This window comes from Felis catus, chromosome X (assembly GCF_018350175.1).
Source record: "Felis catus isolate Fca126 chromosome X, F.catus_Fca126_mat1.0, whole genome shotgun sequence".
NCBI lineage: Eukaryota > Metazoa > Chordata > Mammalia > Carnivora > Felidae > Felis > Felis catus.
The window spans coordinates 93789791-93814636 of NC_058386.1; the positions used below are offsets into that span (position 1 = coordinate 93789791).

A 24846-nucleotide genomic window follows, 5' to 3' on the forward strand; every position below is an offset into this window, starting at 1 on the left:
GCTGCGTGATTTGATTGTAAGTCAGTCCGCTTCCTTGGGACACGTAAATCAATTCATCTGTATATGCAACGAACTGATTAGAACTAATGACTCCCTTTCGGTCTCCACCACTCTCTGAGTTGGAAACCAGTGAATAAAATTAACATGACGACGTGGGGCTGAAGGCAGCATCACCTCGTTGGTGCCGGGGGTGATTGGTCTTGCAACCACTGCCTGTTTTCCCAGTTAGCCCCTCTTCTGCACAGCAAGCAATTCAGACAGCCCTGCCAGGGTCTACTTCTGACCTGATGCTTGTTCCTCAAGGAGTAGTTTTTATGTGCGTGTTTTTTTGTTTTGTTTTCATTTCACCTAAGGCCTTCTCATAACCCACCCAACAACTGCCTTCGGCAATTTTGATTTATTGGCACGATATTGGAAACAAGTGACTCGATTATCTCTGAAACCCTAATAGAGCTTTAAAATTGGTATGACTTATAGAGAAAGACAGATACCATATGTTTTCACTCTTAGGTGGATCCTGAGAAACTTAACAGAAACCCATGGGGGAGGGGAAGAAAAAAAAAAAGGTTAGAGTGTGAGAGAGCCAAAGCATCAGAGACTCTTAAAAACTGAGAACAAACTGAGGGTTGATGGAGGGTGGGAGGGAGGGGAGGGTGGGTGATGGGTATTGAGGAGGGCACCTGTTGGGAAGAGCCCTGGGTGTTGTATGCAAACCAATCTGACAATAAATTTCATATATTGAAAAAAATAAATAAAATAAAATTGGTATGACTGATCATGCTTTCAGACTGCAAGCAAACATCTTTCTTTTGTCCGCCAAATTATACGGTTTTCTGAAAATCAAGACACATGTCATATTCTATTCTTCGTGTGGCTGGCAACCTCCTCTGTGAACCTCCTATGGGTTCACATGTTTGCTGTTTTGTGCAAAGGGCTATGCTTATAAAAATAAAATCAAAAAAATAAAGGGCAGGGGCGCCTGGGTGGCGCAGTCGGTTAAGTGTCCGACTTCAGCCAGGTCACGATCTCGCGGTCCGTGAGTTCGAGCCCCGCGTCAGGCTCTGGGCTGATGGCTCGGAGCCTGGAGCCTGTTTCCGATTCTGTGTCTCCCTCTCTCTCTGCCCCTCCCCCGTTCATGCTCTGTCTCTCTCTGTCCCAAAAATAAATAAACGTTGAAAATAAATAAATAAATAAATAAATAAAAATAAAGGGCAGGGTGACCGGGTGGCGCAGTCAGTTAAGCGTCCGACTCTTGCTCTCAGCTCAGGTCATGATCTCACAGTTGTGAATGAGCCCTGAGATGGGCTCTGCACTGGGGGGGGCGGAGCCTGCTTAGGATTCTCTCTCTCCTTCTCCTTCTGCCCCTCCCCAACTCGTGCTCTCGCTCCCTCTAACTAAATAAATCAGTAAATAAGTAAATAAAGGCTACGTTTCTGATTTTCACAAATAAACGCAATGTTCATACCACCCAAGTTGTATCATCTTCGGTGAATTCAATTTCATAAATAAAGCATTTCGCCGGAATGGGCCCTTGAGGCATGCTCCATTTCAGGTTAACTTCCTCTGAGTTCTTCACAGTAAGACTAAGGTAGTCTGGCGGCAAAGGTTTAACTGAAAAGCAAAAGGAAACCGTTTCAACATGGAGGTTACTAAGTTGAGCGGTCGCTCTTATCAAAAGCTTGGGACACCTAGTGACGGAAGCCTCTAAGATAAATCAAGTGGCTCAAGACCAATCTCTATAATGTGAATTCATATCAAACCTGCTTGCCAACCAAGACCAATGTATTGAGAAACGTGGCTCTTTTGGAAACTAATTTTTTGATAAGTCGCATATTGGCAAATTAATTAAAGTCCAAGAGAAAAGTTAGACGATCCAAAGCATTACAGTCATTTTTTTCCATTTGGTAGCATTAGAAACAACTACCACAACCATTACTGCTACTGTTTTCATGAATAGCTAACTCTTATTTAGAGCGTATGATGTGTCAGGCGCTGAACCAGGGGTAAACTCACTCATGTCTCACAATAAACCTATGAAGTGTCCTCTATTATCCTCATTTTACCGATAAGGAGATTGAAACAGATGCTAAAAGTAACTTGCCCAAAGTCATATAGCTAGAAAGTGGTAAATCCAAGATTCATAGCCAGGCATGACTAACTCTAGAACCTGTCATTCTCGTAACTGTCAGAACTAGGAATTCAGACTCAGAATATACAACTATTCGCCTACTGACGTGTGAAATCCTTCATCATTAACACTAGACAAAAATACTGTACAGGAGACCGACTTTTGGAAGCCGGGAAATACACTAAATTTGAAATAAAAATTCTAAAACAATTATTCTTCATTCAATTCCTTACCCCTGTGCTTCTATATTTCATAAGAGGTTCTTCATAGGCTCAATTTGGCCCTCCTTTTTCTGGCTTTGCATTTCCATAAGTTTCCCTATATCTCTGTCTCCATCTTTTCTCTGCCATGTGGTTGTAAATGGACCGAGCTAGAAACATTTTAAAGTTGTTTAACTCACCTATATTTTGAAGCTGAAAAATAAAATAGCTGGGTCTGATGGGATAAGAGTCTGATGATCCATTAACACAGATGTAGAAATCTTTATAGTCTGATGCCTCCAAATGGGGAAACCTGCATCCAATATTTTGTCCATCAACCTTGATGTAATCAGGACACTGTGTGGCATGGTCCAAGCCGTCATACCTGTAAAAGAAGTATTGTTGAGAACTGTGTTTTCCAGTATCTTACAGTATTGTGGTATTCAATTTTCAATTATCTTAAGATACCAAGTGAATAAAGTCATGTAATGACATGCCATATTGATCGAGCACCAACTCTATGACAAATCCTATGTCATATGCTAGGGATACAATAGTAAGGAAAGCAGGCATAGTCCATAATTTCGCAGAGATTACAATCTGGTGGGGGTTTTAACAAAATCTCAAAGACAAGGCAAGGATTCTTACTCACGCACTTAGGTTATGTTGACTTGCCCACGGGATTTGTGAATCAAAGAGTAAGATTTCTATTTTAAAAACCTGGAGTTTACGTACGTAATCCTGGACGATACTGCCTTTTTTCTATTGTACCGGAGAACTTATATTAGAAGAAAGCAGATTTAAAAGGAGACTTACAAAATACTGTTATATTTAGTAAAATGAATGAAATTCCTTTGAGGAGACAATGCACATCAAGAGATAAACCTCAGCAAAGTCAACAGAGGGGTCAAAATGAAAAAGAAGAGGGGCGCCTGGGTGGCTCAGTCGGTTAAGCATCCGACTTCAGTTCAGGTCATGATCTCATGGTTCGTGAGTTTGAGCCCCGCGTCAGGCTCTGCCCTCAAAGTGCAGAGCCTGGAGCCTGCTTCACATTCTGTGTCTCTCTCTCTCTCTCTCTGCCCCTCCTCTACTTAAGCCTTCTCTCAAAAACAAATAAATAAATATGTTTACAAATGTTTTTAATCACAAAAAGAGAAAGAAGAGGTGTCTGGCAAGTAAATATCTAATTTCCCATCCTCTCAGCCAAGAAATGCTGCCATATCATTGAAAGTTAACCTCTTTCCAGTAATAAGGCTAACAGGAATTAGGGGGGATTTCCCTACTGATTTTCAAAGCAACAAATGCCTGGTTTAGTTTCCTAAAGAACAGCTTGCAATGCAAACTGTGACATCTGTAAAAGCAGTCAAAATCCCTTTTGAGATTAAGTCAATCTAGCAGTTGGTAAGGTGCTGATTTCAAATATCCAGACCCTACTGAATTCACTTTATGCCAAGTATTTAGTTTGTTGCTGTTGTTTGTCTGTTACCCCAAGTTGTTACTTATTTTCATGGTGGGGGAGAACGTTTTATGATAGTGAAAATATACTTTATTTTTTAATACAATAGCTGATAGCGATATACCGGCTGTAGAGAAAGAAAAGAAAATATGAGCATTCTATAATAAGCTGAAACGTGCCTTTTCTTTTTTTTTTTTTAATTTTTTTTAACGTTTATTTATTTTTGAGACAGAGAGAGACAGAGCACGAATGGGGGAGGGTCAGAGAGAGGGAGACACAGAATCCAAAACAGGCTCCAGGCTCTGAGCTGTCAGCACAGAGCCTGACGCGGGGCTCGAACTCAGGGACCGAGAGATCATGACCTGAGCCGAAGTTGGCCACCCAACCGACTGAGCCACCGAGGCGCCCCTAAAATTTTTTTTTAATGCTTTTATTTATTTTTGAGAGAGAGAGAGGGAGGGAGAGAGAATAAGCGGGGGAGGGGCAGAGGCAGAGGGAGAGGGAGACACAGAATCGGAAGCAGGCTCCAGGCTCTGAGCTGTCAGCACAGAGCCCGACGCGGGGCTCGAACTCACGGACCGCGAGATCGTGACCCGAGCCGAAGTCGGCTGCTTAACCGACTGAGCCACCCAGGCGCCCCGAAACTTGCCTTTTCAACTAGCCAAGTATTTACTTTGGACAGAACTAACTAGTTGATTAGTTCACCTGATTAGAGTTTGGGAGACTTGAGTTCTAGGCTTGACTTGACCCAGATTTATGTTGTGCCAGTGGGAAGCCTGCTGGTATCCTTATTTTCCAGCTTCTAAGATGTCAGTATTTCTCCCTCACCAGTAAAATGCGGATAATGCGGAAGAGGGCAGGGACTTTGCTTATTCGCACTTTCAGCCTTTTTATCCAGAACAGTGCTGGCATTTAACAACTTCTTTATATTTGCTGAATTAATGACAAAACAAATTAGACCATAGAAATTGACCCCTCTGATTCCAGATGAAAAAACTGAGACCCCCAAAAAGGGAAGACTGCTTGCCCAAGACCACTAAGTTAAATGATGCCAGAGCAGGGATTAGAACCCACTTCTCAGGATGCTTAATAGCTTATACCTATCACTTACATATTATCATTTTTCTGAAGAAAAAAGCCAATATAATTTGGGCCTGAAACTCACAAAGAGTTACACTTTGTCCTCTCTTGCTTTTTACTGTTATTTAATAAATGCATAAATTCCAATACATACTTATCAGTGTACGAATACCCTCATCATTTGTTTCATTCATTTAATGAATATTTTGTGATAATCTACTATGGGCCATAGCACAGCAGAGATAGTTAAGAGAAATGTAAGAAACAGTTCCTGCCCACCAATCTCTTAAAAATTTAAGGGAGCAGGGGCGCCTGGATGGCTCTGTCGGTAAAGCACCTGACTTCAGCTCAGGTCACGGTCTCACGGTTTGTGAGATCAAGCCCTGCATCAGGCTCTGTGCTGACAGCTCAGAGCCTGGAGCCTGCTTCCAATTCTGTGTCCCTCTCTCATTCACCCTTCCCCTGCTCGTGCTCTCTCTCTCTCTCTCAAAAATAAAACATTAAAAAAGTATTTTTTAATTTAAGGGAGGAGACAAAGCGCACAATACGTGACAAAAATTTAAATGCCATCCAGACAAGTAATTGAGAGCTATAATATGTAATAGTTCAGAAAAAAGCTGAACAGAAGTTGATATGATCAATAAAGGGTTAATGAAATTGAATACCAGATGGGCTTTGAAAGACAGGTAAGAGTTGGTGAGAAAGCCAGAGGACATTCCAGATAGCAATGCACACAGCGGCATAAAAGATCATAACACGGGTGAGAAAAAAAAATGTAGAGATGGGTCTAAATGGGGTGGAACATTCACCCTGGTGACAAGAAAAGGTCATGTTGGGAAAGCAGTGATACAGAGAGGCAGAAATTTGAAAGCCACCTTAGATTTTTATCCGGGAGGTAATGAGTAGCCACTCGAAGTTTTGGAGCAAAAGAGTGGCATATGAAAATAGGAAGATAGGAAGAAAAATCTGGCTACGGCGTGCAGAACGAATAGGACAGGAAGAGATGTGCGACCTTAAAAAGGAGTGTCAGAACGCACGGTTCAATGTTACCGTGAAACAATGAAGCAATGGAGGAGATGGGAGATTCAAGACGGCTGTAAGTTTCCAAGCCTCAGTGGTCATTAAAAAAGAGAAATCAGAAAAAGGATCCAGTTGTAACAGGTGCCTGCTTTTTAAAAGGCGCGAGTATAAAATATGCCGAAAGTTTTGGGGCTATAATCCTATGTATCTGAAGAACACAAAATTTAATCCGGCACAGGAACAACGTTGCCATCTTTCTATCACCCAGAGAGTGCCTTTCCAGTAGCGACAGCCTGAACCTACTTCTTCCTGTCGAAAACTCCAAATAATTGTAAACAACCTTCATCGTAAATGCAGCTCTGAAGAATACTGTATTTCATTTAGTGAAAATACTACTCATACAGCAGATTTGTTTTTATAGATATTTTCTTAATATGGGATTCTTATTATAAAAATACTTACCAGTAAAACAATTGATAACTGGTATGAAAATGGACACCCAGACCAGGTTTCCAGGAGCAGAGTAAATACTCCCAGTTGTAATACACACAATCCATTTCCTGAATCTTGGTTTCCTGACTTCCTAAGGAATGAATGAACTGTCAATGCTTGAAAGGCACGGTGATGACTCATTTGGGAAGTCACTATGCAATTTTAATTCATTTCTTTTGACCCCTCCTTTTCATTTAGCAGTCAACATAATCAGAACTATACCAAAAGGAAGTTGTTAGAAATCACTTCATTGTAAGTGGGGCATGCAAAATCAAAACCCTTTGAGGGCTCATTTAACGATACTAGCGTAAGCATATGCAAAAGCACTAAATGAATATTTCTATGATGCTCTGAGCAGTTGAGTAAACACTCACATGCATATTTACTAATATGACTCCCAAACTGGGAACTATATTAACCTAACACGATGGGTTTGCTGATGTAAAGGATTCAAAAAGGCCAGCCACCCACTCCTAAAAAGAATTCTATTTGTTGCCACACATTCACTTCTACATACAGTCTGATATATAAGAGTTAAGGGGCCCTAGTTCCCATATGGATCGTTCTGGCAGTATTCAATATGAAAGGAGAGCTTTGTTTTAACCTTGGGGTGATTTCCAGTAAGTAGCTTCTGACCATAAACTTTGAACTTCTGATCCATTTGTGCAGTGCGGGGGCAGAAGCGTGTGTATCTTTGCTTCAACGCCTTTGTTAAGATCAAACCCGTCGTTGTAATGTAGATTCTTGGTAATGATGGTCTGTTTGATAAGAAGATGAGACAAAGTCAAGCTTATAAGCAGAGACAGCATCGTGAGCCACATTATTACGGCTAAGAAGTCACGGGCGGGGGGGGGGGCGGTTCTGAGTGTCTAAGAAATTCCTCATGATTATCTGATACAAAGCCCTAGATACAATCCTGGCAGAGCTCATTTGTGCATATTATATCATGCGGTGAGATCATTTGAATCTTAATATATTATTCAAAATAACCCCCAAAAATTCTGAAAAAGAGACTCTACGGCAGGAACCTGACCTATAATGAAGTTGAAATCAAGAGAATTTTCAGATACCATATGCATATTACATGACAGATGACTTATCACATTTCAAATATCACATGAACACTTCAGGAATCATATACAGTGAAATCTGGGAGGCAACTGGACTACAATCATGTCAATTATCCTTGTGCTCACGATACATAGCCAAGTGCGTGGTACGAAAGGATCCTCCATAAATGTTTGATTTGAATGGTCTCTTGAAACTGCCTAGCTGAATTAGGAAGGTAACAGTATGCTTCGCAAAACAAAAATCTTTGAGCATGCTTGACTATGTAGTTAATAAGTCAATAAATGTTCACTGAACACTTACTATAATATATGCAAAGGACTGTGCCGTGTTCTATGGGGCCAGTACAAAGATAAATGAGGCTTAATTTTTACAAAGAGAAAGCTCACAGTCCAGTAGCATACATAAGACCCGTATAGAAGCATATAAGTAACGGGAAAATACAATAAAATGTGTATTATTCAAGTCCATATTCCATGGGTGGGATCACGTATTTTGTTTCCCCTGGACTTCTAATGGTAGTCTTAATACTGGGGAGGATGCAAATAGATGTGGCAGGACGCAGGAGATAGCAGCGGGCACGGCACCTTCTTATTTCTTAATAATAGCTACGGAGAGACAGGAATTAGCATGGACAGGGACATTGAAAATCACAAGAAAGCTCCTAATAATCGCACTGCTATTGCAAGATATCGCAAGTGTGTGCTTTACTTACCTTCCAGTCTTCACTATCAATGTTTCGGTATTTTAATTCATATTCTACTGTGCATTCCTCAAACTTATCCAGAAACAGTGGAGGTTGCCATTGCAAACAGAGATAACCTAAGTATCCTGGGTCTACTATCTCAAAATCCTGAGGAGGATTAACTGAAAGAAAATCCATAAAACATTTTTACTTTTTTGTCCTGTCTCTTACGACAAAAATTGCTAAGTCTCGATTACTTCCCTATGTCCATCGGCTGGTGAATGGAGAACTAAACTGTAGTACATCGATACAATGGAATATCATCAGCCGTAAGGAAGAGTGAGGTAGTGATACGAGCTACAGCATGCAAGAACCTCAAAAACATTAAGCTAAATGAAAGACGCCAGTCACAAAAGAATCACATGAGACCAATTTACATGAAATACCCAGATGAGGCAAATCCATTGAGACAAAAGTCAATTCGTGGTTGCGGGGGGCTGGAGGAAGGGAAGAATAACAGATGACTGCTGATTAAAGATTTGATTTTTTTTTTTTTTTGGAGAAATAGAAATATTCTGGAACTGAGGAGTTGGGGCTGTTACACAACTCTGTGGATATGCTACAGACCACTGAACGGTACACTTTAAAAAAAATTTTTAATGTTTATCTTTATGTTTGAGACAGAGAGAGACAGAGCATGAGTGGGGGAGAGACAGAGAGAGAGGGAGACACAGAATCCGAAGCGGGCTCCAGGCTCTGAGCTGTCAGCGCAGAGCCCGACGCGGGGCGTGAACTCATGAAGCAGCGAGTTCACGACCCGAGCGGAAGTCGGATGCTCAACCGACTGAGTCACCCAGGCGCCCCTGAACAGTATTCTTTAAAAGGCTGGGTTTTATGTTATGTGAATCATATCAATAAAGCTGTTAAAAAGTCTAGATTACTGCTATATGCAAACATGACTTTGCCTAGCGCGGTACTAAGTTTTCATAGATACAAGAAATTCAACATGGAGTTATCTCTGTGGTTATGTAGACCAGAATTTGCCCTAGGATGGGAGCACTTGATTATGTAAACCTAATAGCAAGAGCCAATCAGTATTAATTCAGTGTTTATTATATACATATAACATCCTGGCAAAAGGGATAGAAAACGTAAAATATGACTACTATGGCTAAATGCCTGAAGAATTATTAACAAGCAGATCTTGTTGTTCAATTCTGGTTAACTGAACCCTCTAGCTAACTAAAGTTCAGAGCTATTCCTAGAGTATGGCCAACCAGGGCCATTCTCTGGATGGACTTAAGAAAAACTGTCAGGCAGCTGAGCAGAGTGGCATTAGGAAAAAGCCCGTTTTATTTGGGGGTGGGGGAGGTAAGGAACAGTGCAAGGCAATAGCTCCTCCATCTAGTGATTAAAAAAAAAGCTTTTTAATGTTTATTCATTTTTGAGAGACATAGAGCCGGTGGGGAAGGGGCGGAGAGAGAGGGAGACACAGAATCCGGAGCAGGCTCCAGGTTCCAAGTTCCAAGCTGTCAGCACAGAGCCCGACACGGGGCTCGAACTCACGAACCGTCAGATCATGACCTGAGCCACCCAGGCGCCCCCATCTGGTGACTTAAAAAGCAAACAAACAGGAGCGCCTGGATTCTGTGTTTCCCTCTCTCTGTCGCCCCCTCCCCCGCTCATGCTCTCTCTCTCTCTCTCTCTCTCTATCTCTTTCTCTCTCTCAAAAATAAACATTAAAAAAAATTTTAAGGGGCGCCTGGGTGGCTCAGTCCGTTGAGCGTCAGACTTCGGCTCAGGCCACGATCTCACGGTCAGTGAGTTCGGGTCCCACATCCGGCTCTGTGCTGACAGCTCGGAGCCTGGAGACTTTTTCGGATTCGGTGTCTGCCTCTCTCTCTGCTCCTCCCCCACTCACGCTCTGTCTCTCTCTGTCTCTCAAAGGTGAATAAATGTTAAAAAAAATTTTTTTAATTTAAACGATAAAAAGCAAACAATTCTATAAACTTTTCTATTACTAGCAAATCTAATAGCACTACAGTGCCACCCTCATGTTGCCTTTCTGCTAATAAATTCATTTCGGCCCATTTATTTTGATGCTGGATTTCTTAATACTTATTGAGGTGAAGAACCCACACACAAAAAAAAACTGTGGCACAAATTATACTTTGATATTGGGACGCCCGTGTACCAATAAAGAAGGTCTTCTACTGAGGTTGAAATGACAATCCCACTGCTTCAACTCTTACGGGTAGAAATCTTTGTGAAATACATTGTTCTGATTATCTTCTGCAATAAGAAAACTTCAGTAGACATGATTTAGCAATTCTGTGGTCATTTTTAACTTTTACTTGAGTCTCTGTATATTTTTCGTATTTATCTAATTGCCTTAAAAGTTAAGGATAGCAAATAAAGAAAGTTTTCCAGTTAGCTGAGTAACAGGCAATGAGGCATCTTATTTCTTAGAAGACTATACACAAAGGTATGGAAAGTGTCTTTTAGCTTGGCTGTCACTCTGCAAACTGTTCGTTATCATTAGTTACCTCATATGTGAGGCTGGCTAGTGGGAACATCTTTTGTGTATGGACTTCCTGAAATATTTCCAGTAACAACCCATCTACTTATTACGCATTTTAACAGGGTAGGTTGAAAAGACAGTTAAGGGGCGCCTGGGTGGCTCAGTCGGTTAAGCGTCCGACTTCCGCTCAGGTCACGATCTCGCGGTCCGTGAGTTCGAGCCCTGCGTCCGGCTCTGGGCTGACGGCCTGGAGCCTGCTTCCGATTCTGTGTCTCCCTCTCTCTCTGCCCCTCCCCCGTTCGTGCTCTGTCTCTGTGTCTCAAAAATAAATTAACATTAAAAAAAAATTTTTTTTTAAAGAAAAAAAAAAGAAAAGACAGTTAATACCCCAAATTTTAAAACTACTCCGTTGTTGCTTTACCTTTTATCTCAGCATTTGAAGACACAGAACTAAATGCTGTGCAAATGAGTAGGCTATAGAAGCATAGGACGTCCAAATGAACGAAAGCCATTTCTCCAAGATTCAATACCTTGAAATAGCCACTCTGAGAAGGAAAAATACAACATTTTAACTTTGTCTTACTTCAAACAACCAAATGACTCAATGTAATTAAAAATGCATTCGGAAACTCCTGTGCGCTTTCTCCCAGGATTTGGAAAAAACTGCCCCTTTGAACGTGGAAACCAAAAAAATCAAGTTTGGAACCGAAAGACTGGAAAGGGAGGATTCTAGTCTCGTTTTTCTACAAGAGTATGAAAAAGGCAAAACGAATGTACCCCAAACCCCCCATATCCCTTCATACCCACCCCACCTAAGGAGACCTTCCCGTACATGGCATGCTAGAACCAGGATAAGATGACTTCAAATAGCCTTCAGCCTGAAGACTGACTGAGCCAGACCCACCAGAGTGTCACTGGCTCACGGTGGGAATTATGAGATCATCGATCTCCATAGCAATCCTCTATCCTAGCAACAAAGAAAATACACTGATACATATACTCTTTTTTGAGATTTAAAAAGTATTTGAAAGTTATCTGACAGCTAAGAAAGCATAGAGACTACACCAAAGCCTCGGATACCTCTTTGCTCCATTTCTTCATAAATATTAAATCACTGTCCTCTCCTCTTTCCTGGAAACATCTTCACAGTTGCCCCGACCAGAAACCTGGGCATTTTTCTCAACTCCTCCCTCTCCCATATAGCCTCTCCATTATCACTGCCCCTTCCACGATGAGGATCTTATCGTCAGGATCTCATCATCCAGTCTTTCCTGCCTCCAAACCATTCTCCATACCACGCACAGCAAGAATGACCTCTCTAAAAGGCAAATCTCACTTTTCACCCCTTTCTTAAAACAACACTTCACTGTCATAGAATACAACCTAACAATCTTTACTTTCTTGAAGGATATTGATTGATCAGAATTGAAAGGATTCGTGTCTCCACATACCTACTTGATCAAAAACCACTCTCCTTTCAAAGAAAAATCGCTACTCCCAGCTCTGTACCTCTCCTTGCGTCTATATTCCTGGAACCAACAATTTCACAGGAAGTTAAGGAGTAAAGATCGCTATTCCAACATTCAGGGATTACCTTTTTTTTTCTCCGGTATAAATTCACCAAGTAGGAGAGACCCTCTCTCCTGTACCACCCTCTTCAACCTACCTGGCCGATCTGTAATGTTCTAATGTTGGTAAGTTTCCATTATTACATCATAGAATCTTGGGACCAAACTATTAAAGCCAGCATGTATATTGGAGACATTAGCCCAGTCACGTTTACATATTGGGAAGTAAAACTCAGACTTGCTCAAGATTACAGAGCAAGTTAGTAGCAGGGCTGAAGTAGGACAGAACTATGATTCCTAATCCAGTGTATTTCCACCCCTCTTATGCTGGATCCCACAAGTTTAACCATCATGCACGCTTTTCCTCTGGGACTCCAGTATTTAAGTCTTCCTTCAATTAGCTAGCGGGGCTGAATCACAATACCATGCTATTTTTTCTAGGTTTCATAAAAGCATAACAGAACAGCATTTCTCTTCCTGGGGTCCGATCAACCTCTCTCTTCAACTCCCCCTTCCCCACGTGCAAACCCTCCGCTGTCCTCTGAAGCACCTGTACGTAGTAGGTAGGTGTGGTCAACGGACCTTCCACAGAGCTGCTCTCATGGATTGAGGTGAACACACTGGTTACTTTTGCATCCAAGGCAGCAATCGGTCTGACGAAGGGAAATCCTTTCCTATTACCAATAAGGACTACGACGATCAGACCCCCCCCTTAAACTGCTCCCAGAGACGTCTTAAAGTTCTCTCCCCCGAATCAGGCTGTCCTTACGTATTTCATAGCCCGGGGTCATGTGAAGTACAAACGGCAAGAGTTAAAAATCCCTCGTTTGGGGGAGCCTGGGTGGCTCAGTCAGTGAAGTGTCCGACTCTTGATTTGGGCTCAGGTCATGATCTCATGGTTCGTGAGCTCAAGCCTCGCATCAGGCTCTCTGCTGTCAGTGCAGAGCTGGCTTCAGATCCTCTGTCCCTTCTCTCTTTGCCCCTCCCCCCCCCCGGAAATAAATAAATAAATAAATAAATAAATAAACGTTTTTTTTTTTTAAAAATCCCTTGCTTCTACCCTTTTTATAGGCTGCCGAAATTTGACTCGGGCTATTAAATAGCACTTCCTAGATCAGCCCAATGCATTTACAGTTACGGTCCCACTCAGACTTTCTCACACAAACGAACATGAAGACAACTCTTTGCTTGGCTTCTGGGTTACAAGATTGCCGCTTGTGTAGTGAGGTACTTTATATACTATGTGGTTACCGGGAAAGACAGAATTTTCCACAAGCGAGGAAGGGACCTGAAGACAAAGGGAAGATGGGGGATGAAGATGCAGACACACAAAGTTTAAAAATCGTTTCTGATATACTCTCCACTCCCAGCCCACAGTTAGCAGCCACGCATCTCGTCTCAACTCGTTGTTTTTTAAAAAGGAGGAAATACCACGGGAGAAAGGTGAATTGTCCAAACTCACACACCTTGTTGGTGGCAGAGCTAGGACTGAAAACCAGCTCTCATGAGCCCTTCTCACTGACTCGAAAATAAATTTTCTTTTTATAAGGAAGCTGTCCTACACCTACCCATCTTACCAGAAGCCTCCCCTGAACCTTGGTCAACGTACTCTCACCACCCAAACCATCAACCCACCACACAGTTTTACCATTACAACATTTTTGGCAGAGTAATACTCCAACAACCTTTCACTGAGCACCTTTGTTCTGCCGCATACTATTCCAGGTAAACCTTGTCGAAGATACAAGGCACAAGTGACATGTCGCAGTATCTATGAGAGCAACAATCCTTCTAGTACTTATTCAGCGTTCACAGCATCCCGGGCACCGCCTTGTGCTAAGCATTCTACGTACATTATATCATAGAATACTCATAGTCAGCATTGGATGGATGTACTCTTTTCTTCCCCATTTTAAAGACTAGACGCTGAGACACAGAGAAATTAAACAATTCCCTGCGAGTCACAGAGACCGAAAATGGTGAAGCTTGGATCTGAATCCAGTCTAGTACCCAAAGCCCTTGATGATAACCAGTATGCTAGGCATTTTCCGTTCCTAAGATCAGTGTGGATGGCAGCTTCCTGTTTCTACCCACTCAGTTTCACACAACATGACTGCCTAAACTATTTCCTGTTTTCAGCCTCACTTCCCATCTCTTCAAAGCCGTGCTTCATAATCCCCTTGTTCTAGGAGCTGGCTGGGATAATCTTGGCATAACTGGAGAAACTCCAGGTACTTACCAATTGTCTGGTTTCTCAAGAAATGAGTTATCATAGGCAATTATCACAGGTCTTCTTTTTTTTCTCTTCTCCACTTTGGAGACATTAATTAGAATCTCTAATACTTCCCTTCCTGTCTTATAATCAAGCACACTGGAAAAAAAAAAAATAGATAGGTGCTCCTGAAATTGCCAGCAGGCCAGAATACAGATTCTACAAGTCACAAGACGGGGGAGGTTATGGGCGGGGCAAAAAGCAACTAAAACAAATTCAGAATCACAGCATTGTATGTAAAAGCTGACAGGACTAATTGATCTTTGGATAAACAAATAGATACGTAGCTGAGGAACCTGTTGTATTAAAAGGCACAATGGTGTATCAAACTGCATTTCGGCCCTGCCTCGACCACTAATGCTCTTGGAGGGAAATTATAATTCCGTTTCCGTCTATAAAGTGGGGGTGAGGATGCAGCCTGGAAGACTTGGGCTGAAGATTAAATGAGACAATGTAGGTGAATGTATGCTCTGAGCATGCTCTGTGTGCTTCGGAGCACCAGGCTACTAGTCAAAAATTTGAAAATAACTTGTTGCAACCCTACACATTTGCCCCTACTAATTCAGCAAAATTGACCCGTCCACCTGTTGGTAAGTAGACACTTATTATTAACCTCCAACTTCCCCCACCCCTGTTCATACGTCAATTGCGTTTACTGATAGGTGTCTTCATAATAATTCATTTCAGGCATTCGCCTCTCTTTTCACAGCTTACAAAGAATGTACTGAATGATTTCAACACCCCTGCAGGTGTATAAGGTTGGTATTAAATATTTACAATCAATAAAACTGGGGCTTAGAGAGGTCCCACCAGCTGGTACGAATCTGTGTTGAAAGGCAAGGGAAAAGAAGTAAGGGACAGAAAAATGTGGCAAGGCTGAGAAGGTAGTCACTCGCATAATATGGCTTTGCAGAAAAGTTCCTTTCCTACCTTGACAAAGAAATACAAAAAGATTATTCCAAAGCATATGAAATGACCGCAGGGCGTCCTTGTGTTTGTCAAGGCAGCAACCACGTTACAGAGACAAATACCTATTGATTAGAAAATAATGAATGGAGTTTGACAATGTCCCTCAGATGACTTCTTAAAAAAAAAAAAAAAAACACGTACAAAAAAGTATGGCCATGTTATTTATGTTGCCGTCAGACTGAAAAAAATCAGCGTTATAAAACTTGAAACCTTCCATTCACATTATTTAAAGTGTCTAGAGAAACAGCCAGAGCAGTAAGAATAGGGCTGGGAGAAAAAAGAAAAAGGCAACATCTCTAGAGAAGTAGAGCTTGAGGAGAGAAAAATGGAAAGGTGGAGGGACCAATTTCCTCTCGTATCAGTTAATCCGCTGCGTATCCATCCATGGTTTCAGGATGTGACTCAAAAGCACTAGCTTCCTGAATAATGAATCTTGTTTCAAGGAGACTATCCAACATGTACAAAGGTCTATTCATAGCTTCTGGCATATGGCCATGACTCAGCATCATAATCGGCACCTCTGGAACCCGCCAGACCCCGAGGCCTGACAACACGCTGAGATCAATACAAATACACGGCTCGGTAACAGTACAGTCACATAGGAACGAGTGGTGAGTCAAATCTGATTTAGATAATAACTAGCAAATAATCTGTTCTTCAGACAGATTCATCGTTCTTGCCACTCGTCAAGTGTGATTCATTTCCCGCAGAAACACACAGAAACGTTAGACACATGCTGAATGACAACAATCGCTGTAGACCAAGGAAGGAGAGGTAGGATCTCTCTTCAACAAATATCACTTTAACAACTGGTTCTGTATAACATGACATTGCATATTGATATTTATGAAATATGTTCAATGAATCTTGTAAAACATAGGTCAGTCATCTTACTCCCTCATTTTTCTTTTACATTTTTTTCAATGTTTATTTATTTTTGAGAGAGAGAGAGAGAGAAAGAGACCGAGAGTGAGTTGGGGGAGGGGCAGAGACAGAGGGAGACGCAGAATCGGAAGCAGGCTCCGGGCTCTGAGCTGTCAGCGCAGAGCCCGACGCGGGGCTCGAACCCACGGACCGTGAGATCATGACCTGAGCCAAAGTCAGACACTTAATCAACGGAGCCACCCAGGGATCCCCCCCACCCCGTTCTTTTTTTTAGATGGTTTCCTATAAGACATCCTGAGTTCACCCAGCTAACAAGTTTCCTAAAGCACCCTCAAAACCAGTGAATTCGCTTTTGAGCTACAACGGCAACCGCCAGGTTCACAGTGTTAATTCACGAAGCAGTTTACACATTTCAGAATTAGTCCCTCATCTGAGCTGATCAGAGCTTTATTAGTTCATAATCCCACCCACCAAACCACCAACAGGCTTTTGCAACCCTTTAAAAAACTCCCCCACTTCATCCACTTTTTAGAACTGGTCAAATTGCTATTATGAAATATACCTTACATGCTATTCAAGTGAAGTCATACTGTAGAGCAAAGCAGTTATCTTGAAAGGCACCACTTCTCTGGAACTAGGAAAACAATCTCTTTTGTTCAACACCCTTCTCATTCCCAGATGCTCCCAAATACGTGTCAGCAAGCAAACACTGTGTACTCAAAACATTCACTTCGCGTAACAATTTCAAAAGTAAATAATAGAGTGTGCCCCACCCCCTCGAATTAAGTAAAAACAGAATACAAAATGTACAATTGTACAATAATAGCAGGTTTTATGTGACTTCAAGATTATTCTACCAGTATGTTCCTTCATGTTCGTGAGGCTTCAATTGTAAATACATGAAAATACGATATTATACTGTGTATAGTACCATTAATTATAGAAAAGAATGTTAACGAAAACGTATAAATATTTCTATTGTGTATTCATTATTTACCAATTAGTTTTGGAAGCCTACCACATGCCAGGCAATCTTCCAGGCATGAGGGATACAACAGGGAATAAGACAAAAACACCTGCCCTTTTGGAACTAACTTTCTGGTGTGGGAGACAGACGATAAACATATCAGATCGTTATAATTTCTATCAAGAAAAATAAAGCAGGATAATTTGAAAGAGAGTAATGAGGACTCCTTTTAAATAGGGTGGCATGAAGGACTTCCATGAAGTGAGGAAATGAATCAGGTAAAGACACAGGAGACGAATCTTCCAGGCAGAAGGAATAGCACAATCGAAAGCCCTGAGGTGGGAATCAGCGTCGCAGTTCTAGAAATAGCAAGCCCAGTAGGACAGAAAAGAGAAAAGGTTAAATGATCTCATAAAGATAGGCAGACCATGGTACCGAATTTCCCATTTATTTTAGTAAAGGGGGAGGCAGTTGCACAGCCGTGAGTATGGTCACATGATGTAACTTACATTTTCACAGGCTGCTCTGTACGGAAGGAAGAGGTAGGAGCAATAATGCAGGTTAGAGCTGACGGTGACATGGATCAAGCTGAAGGCAGTGGAGACCCTGATGGGATCTACCGATGGACTGAGTGTAGAGTATCAGAGGACGCCTCTATTTTTGTCATGGGCAACAGGATCATCGTTGATGGGGCCTGGGGATGATGGACAAGAGTTCAGCTTTGGATGGTTCAGTTCAAGCTGCCTAACTCAACACCCAAGGGGAGAAGATGAATAGGCGGTTGGACATCTGACTCTGGAAATTCAGGGAAAGACCAGAGCGACAGATATATATTTGACAGTCACCAGTATATAGATAGTATTAAAGCCACATGAACAATTGAAGTCCTCTAGGGTATACTATAAAGTAGAGGAAATAAAGAAAAGAGAACCAAGGCCTGAGATCTGGGACACTCTAATATACAGAGGTCAAACAATGAGGATATACCAACAAGGGAGACTAAGGCGAGGCCAGGGAGGTAAGAGGAAAACCTCTAGAGGTTTTGGTGCCCCAGAAACCATGTAAGGAAAAGGGTTCAAGGATAGAGTGATAGACAATGTCAAAAGCTGCTGACAGGACAAATAAGATGAGGCCTGAGAATGGTCTAATAGATTGGGAAAATGGGAAGAAACTGGGGACCCTGATAAGGGGAAAAGTGGAGTATCTGGAGCAAATCTCAGATTAAAGTGGGTTCACAAAAGGATAGATGGGCAAATGGAAACCATGAGTATAGACAACTCTGCTGAGGGGTTTGCTATAAAGGGACACAGGTGCTCCATTTTTTTTTTTTCCAAATTTTGACTTAAATTCAAGGTAGTTAACATATGATGTAATATTGGGTTTCAGGAGACTGTACTGATTCGTCACTTACCTAGGACACCCAGTGCTCGTCCCAACAAGTACCCTCCTTAATGCCCATCCCCCATCTAGCCCATCCCCCCCACCCCCCTCCCCTCCATCAACCCTCAGTTTGTTCTCTATACTTAAGAGTCTCTTATGGTTTGCCTCCCTCTCTGTTTTTATCTTCTTTTATTTTTCCTGCCTTTCATTTTTAAAACACCGGAACATTCTCTCTTCTCAATACACTTTCATTAGCTCTTCAGCTTCAGAATAATACTTCCCATGGTCACTTGAAGATTAAACCGGTTTTGGAACCTTGTAAGCTTACTTTTTAAAAGTGCTTATGACAGGGGCACCTGGGTGGCTCAGTTGGTTAAGCTTCAGACTGTGGCTCAGGTCATGATCTCTTGGCCTGTGAGTTTGAGCCCCGGGTCAGACTCTGTGCTGACAGCTCAGAGCCTCGAGCCCGCTTCGGATTCTGTTTTTCCCTCTCTCTCTGCCCCTCTCCCACTCGTGCTCCATGTCTCTCTCCCTCTCTCTCTCTCTCTCTCTCTCTCAAAAATGAAAAAACGTGGGGCGCCTGGGTGGCGCAGTCGGTTGAGCGTCCGACTTCAGCCAGGTCACGATCTCGCGGTCCGGGAGATCGAGCCCCGCGTCAGGCTCTGGGCTGGTGGCTCGGAGCCTGGAGCCTGTTTCCGATTCTGTGTCTCCCTCTCTCTCTGCCCCTCCCCCGTTCATGCTCTGTCTCTCTCTGTCCCGAAAATAAATAAACGTTGAAAAAAAAATTAAAAAAAAAATGAAAAAACGTTAAAAAAAAATTTTTAACTGCATATGACAAAAAAAGAGTTATTTTTGTACTTGTATGCAGGCAGAGATTGTTTTCCAGTGGGCTTATTGCCCTTCCTAAAAATGAATTTCCTATTTTAAGACTACTGGTTCTTTATAATCATCTGCCTAAAAGCTCTAACTAAATCCACTTCATAATCCCAAGTGATAGATCTACCTACCTACCCACTTTCTCACTGTTTTTTTTTTGTTTTGTTTTGCTTTGCTTTTCATTTTGAGACAGAGAGAGCATGAGTGGAGGAGGGGCAGAGAGAGAGAATCTCAAGCAGGCTCCACGCTGTCAGTGCCGAGCCGGACACGGGGCTCAAACTCACAAACCACGAGATCATGACTTGAGCCGAAATCAAGAGTCAGACGCTTTACCTGACGGACCCACTCAGGCGCCCCTCTCACTGTTTTCGATAGCTGCTTTTGAACCTGGGTTAGACCACGTTTCCTAAGTGACTTTAGAGTCTTCTCATCAAAACGGAATCTCCGAGTCTCTATTTTTCTAACCTGTCTGATGGCTGTATGGATGCTGACACGGTCATAGGCATCCATCCAGATCTTCATTTCCCAGACATTTCCTGAGCATCCATTTTGCACTCAAGGCTACAGATACGAAAACAAGCAAAACGCACTGTTCCCTACGCTCGAGCCTACTCAAGGAGCAGTCAGAAACACAGTTACTCACTACACTCCGAGTAGAGTGGCCAAAATCTGGAACACCACCAACAACAAATGATAAAGGGGATGTGAAGCGGCGGGAACGATCATTCATCGCTGGTGGGAATGCGAAACAGCACAGCCACTTGGGAAGACAGTGTGGCGAATTCTTCAAAGCTAAATATATTCTTACGATACCACCTAGCAATCGTGCCTGTTGGTATTTACCCAAAGAAGTCAAAAGCTACGTCTACACAAAAATCCGAGCGTGGATGTGTTTAGCAGTTTCATTCATGATTGCCAACACTTGGAAGCAACCCAAGATGTCTTTCAGGAGGTGAATAGATCCATAAATTATAGTACATCCAGACAGACAATGGAATATTATTCAGTGCTAAAAAGAAATGAGTTATCAAGCCATGAAAAGACATGGGGGGGGGGGGGCTCTTGGGTGGCTCAGTTGGTTAAGTATCCGACTCTTGAGTTCAGTTCGGGTCATGATCTCATGGTTCGTGGGTTCGAGTCCCGCATCGTGCTCTGTGCTGACAGCTAGGAACCTGGAGCCTGCCTCCTCTTTCTGCCCCTCCCCCACTCACACTCTGTCTCTCTCTCTCTCTCTCAAAAATGAATAAACATTAAAAAAAATTTTTTTTAAAGACATGGAGGAGCTTTAAACACCTATTACCTAGTGAAAGAAGCCAATCTGAAAAGGCTACATACTATATGCTTCCAGCTATATGACATTCTGGAAAAGGCAAAAGCATGAAGATAATAAAATGACCAAAGGTTGCCAGGGGTTGGAGTGAGGGAGAGGGATGAACAGGCAGAGCACAGAGAATTTTTAACGCAGTTTGTGTCTACACAAAACGAAGACCAACATTTCTGAACATCTTTTCAGCTACGTGACATGTGCTTAAGTTCTGACCCAAAAGATATAAACGGAAGTGTTATCTCCAATCTCTGGGTCATGCCTTTAGAAAGGATGGTCCTTGGAGCGCCTGGGTGGTTCAGTCTGCTAAGTGTCTGACTCTTGATTTTGGCTTAGGTCATGATCTGAGGTCATAGATGGGAGATGAAGCCCTGTGTCGGGCTCTGCGTGGAGTGTGGAGCCTGCTTAAGATTCTCTCTCTTTCCCTTTGCCCCTTCTCTCTCTCTCTCTCTCTCTCTCTCATTCTCTGTCTCAAACAAACAAATAAATAGCAAACAAATAAAAAAATAAAATAAAATAAAAATAATGGACCTTTTCATTACATTTTTTTTTAACGTTTATTCATTTTTTGAGAGACAGAGCGTGAGTGGGGGAGGGACAGAGAGAGGGAGACACAGAATCCGAAGCAGGCTCCAGGCTCTGAGCTGACAGCACAGAGCCCCATACGGGGCTCGAACTCACCAACAGTGAGATCATGACCCGAGCCGAAGTCGGACGCTCAACCGACTGAGCCACCCCGGCGACCCCCGAGAATGGACCTTTTCTCCTTTCCCCATTCTGCTGCTTAGAATATGGTCTTGGCAGTGAGCCACCTTTGAACAAGTAGATGAGGGAAACACCCTAGGTGTGGCAGAACAACAAGTTCAGAGTAGCCCAGGGCTCTTGACCTCATGCAATAAAGTTGCATATTCTTTCTGCAGCCTTGGATTAGCTACCTCAAGACAGTCATGTGAGAGCAAAATAAACCACTTTCTTATTTAAGCAAAACCCATAACCTAACTAGAGAAGTATTTAGCATTGTGTATTAAAATACTTTAAAAGTTCATAACCCTTCAAGCACAAATTTCCAAGAAATAAAAGAACTTTGCATTATTATGGTCCAACCCCTCATTTTCTACGTAGCCTGAGTCAGAAGCTCGTTCCTGTAAAGGGCCACAATTAAGCTTATGCCGCACTTCCTTTGACTGAAGCCTCCAAACAGATACTTTGGGCAGGGGAGGGGAGAACATACTGAACCACCCCACTTGCAAATATTACAGCCACAAAACGCCACAGCAGAAACTTTTCACCAAACACACACACACACACACACACACACACACACACACACACACGAGTCATCCACAAGAGGATCTAAGTCGTCGAGGACTCTCCAAGGCCCTCTGGAGGTTCTGCTGAAGCACTCACATAGTTTTAATCACATGTAACTTCCCCTTTCCCAGATATTGACAGTTCATCCCACATGCTTTGGTTGTTATCAAGATGCCCTGGAGTTCAAGCGGCCTCTCGATAAATCAGTACCAGCTCTATCAACAGCGTGCGCTGTTCTTCCTGCAAAAGTGCTAGACGAAGCACAAGGCTGATTCCACAATCAGAGATTAATCGCTGCTGGGTGAGCAAAGCCAAACGTGCCTAGGGAAAAGAAAAAGTACCTCTAATAGAATCACGCCTTTTAAAACATGGCTTTGTCTTCCTTTGCCTGAGCATCCAAGGGAAAGTTAGAATGACTAATACCTCCGACCCCCCCAATTCCACTTCATTCCTTAGAAGTGGGTGGGATGCTCTTTGGGAGCAACGAGGCCGACCTGATTCTATTGATACTTACTACCAAAAGGCAATGAGATATGTGTACAAATTTACACACGCGCGCGCACACACACACACACACACACACGGCTTCTACCATGGCTTATATATAAATGAGAAAATAGAGGCCAGAGAAATAAAATGATTTTCCCATAATTCCATTTCTTTTGAGCTTATGTTTTTAAGTACTGCCACTCTGATCATTTTTCTGCTTTGCGAAGACTTGACTGCTTTTTTCCAAATTCATCCGTCAGATTTTGCCTCTTCTTTCTTTTTTTTTAAATTTTTTTAATGTTTACTTCTCTATCTTTGAGAGAGACAGACAGACAGACAGACAGTGCGAGCGGGGGAGGGGCAGAGAGAGAGGGAGACACAGAATCCGAAGCAGGCTCCGGGCTCTGAGCTGTCAGCACAGAGCCCGACACGGGGCTCGAACTCATGGACCGTGAGATCATGATCTGAGCACTCAACGGACCGAGCCACCCAGGCACCCCCTTTTTTCCCTTTCTTTATGCGATCTAGATTAGCTTCCACACCCAAAACTAAACTTGCCTCTCTGCTTTTTATCGTAACTTCCTAACAAAATCCCAAATCTGAATGAACTCAACTCTCAGGTTTCCTCTGTGCCTGTCACTGCGCAGGTGGGTGCTGATGGAAGAAGTCCCACAGTAGATTAGTTTCATGATAAATTCCTAACATTCCATTTTAAATCAATCCACAGTACCGCTCAAAAACACCATTACAGGTCTCTGTTCAACTTTATTCCAGTACTGACAACAATGAAAACCTTCTTCTGATGTCTTTCATTCTTTTATCCCTTCTCCTCCAACCTCAGCATATGACCTGGTCTCTTTAAAAACGAAATTAAGCTGTCAGACGCAAACTCGGTCATCTTCATGATTCCACGCATTTCCCGCATCCTTTCTTCCTTCCCTCCTGCTATAATAAACGAAGTATAGGTCCTACACCCATCTAAGCTAAAACACATACCCTGCCCACGTTATCAGAACCTTACAATTCAATGCTTTCCTTCTCTCTTTAATATCTTCAACGTAGGTGCAGATATACCTCTCAGTCAGATACATCCCATTCGCATTCAAACATGCTCTTTACTCCCTAAGCTTAAAAAACATAAACTACCTTGCCCACATATTTGCCTCCAGCTACTACTGCTCCAATCGTTCCTCACAGCCAAATTTCTAGAAAGAGTTGTCTATACTTGGTACTTTCTCCACACCCCCACTCACTCTTTATCATTCCGTTTCCTTCTAGTTTCTTCCTTCGTCCCGCCACCAATCCATGACTCTCTTAAAACAGGTCCCGCTAGAATAACTAATGACTTCCTGGTTACTGAATCCAATCAATACTTTTTATTCCAATCTTCTTTCTCTCTTGGTGGCATTCACCTGTTTATCACCATCCCTGAAACACTACTCCCTTGGCTTTTCTGACAAGAGCGTTCTAGTGTCCTAATATTTCACGTCAGAGTTCTTTGAGGCCCTCATTTCTTCGGACAATGTGTTCTCTCTGGGTGATTTTATCTACTATCTATTTCCACATCTTCCATTACCATCCATACGACAATGGCTTTCAGACATTTATCTCTCATCCGAACTAGCTAGTTGGCAGTGATGTCCATTCAACAGTACAAGCCAGAAACCAAAGAAACTGCCGCCCTAAACACCTGATACTGTATCTCCTACGTCCAGTCTGCAATGGGATTCAATCCATTTTTCAAACCTCCCTTGAAACTCCTCATACCCATCCATATCCCTCCCAGGCTAGTCCAAATCACCACCATAATTTGCCTAGACTGTTACAATAGCTTCTTTAAAAAAAAAAAAATCTATATTCAACTTTTAACTATCACTTATGGACACTAACAAACATTTCTTAAAGTAATTTCTAGGCCCAACATGGGGCTTGAACTCATGACCCCAAGATCAAGAGTCTCATGCTTTTACGGACTAAGCCAGCCAGGAGCCCCTACAATGGCTTGTTAATACATCTCCTCGAATTTACTCTGGCCCTGCTCTATTTCCACACTGCCTTTCTTCTGTTTTCTAAGTGCAAATCTGACTATGCAACTGTCCTGCTAAAAATTCTTCAGGGCTTCCTCGTTATCTTGGGATAAAGATAAAAATTGTTT

The 24846-nt window shown here is 42.4% G+C and overlaps 1 protein-coding gene across 4 annotated transcripts in view; it reads right to left on the reverse strand.

The window, feature by feature from the left end:
* The window catches only part of IL13RA2 (interleukin 13 receptor subunit alpha 2), a 39262-nt gene that overhangs the window by 7228 nt on the left and 7188 nt on the right, over positions 1 to 24846 (reverse strand). For 2 of the 4 annotated variants that reach the window (XM_045050946.1, XM_019824194.3), the window contains exons 2-7: positions 11072 to 11195; positions 8160 to 8311; positions 6981 to 7134; positions 6347 to 6467; positions 2529 to 2713; positions 1466 to 1611 (exon numbers count right to left, since the gene is read on the reverse strand). In XM_045050946.1, coding sequence (XP_044906881.1) covers positions 1466 to 1611; positions 2529 to 2713; positions 6347 to 6467; positions 6981 to 7134; positions 8160 to 8311; positions 11072 to 11162 — 849 coding nt within the window. In that variant the 5' untranslated portion in view covers positions 11163 to 11195. Of the gene's footprint in view, positions 1 to 1465; positions 1612 to 2528; positions 2714 to 6346; positions 6468 to 6980; positions 7135 to 8159; positions 8312 to 11071; positions 11196 to 14457; positions 14590 to 15420; positions 15522 to 24846 lie in introns of all 4 variants that reach the window. The other 2 variants (XM_045050945.1, XM_019824192.3) reach the window with 2 other exon arrangements.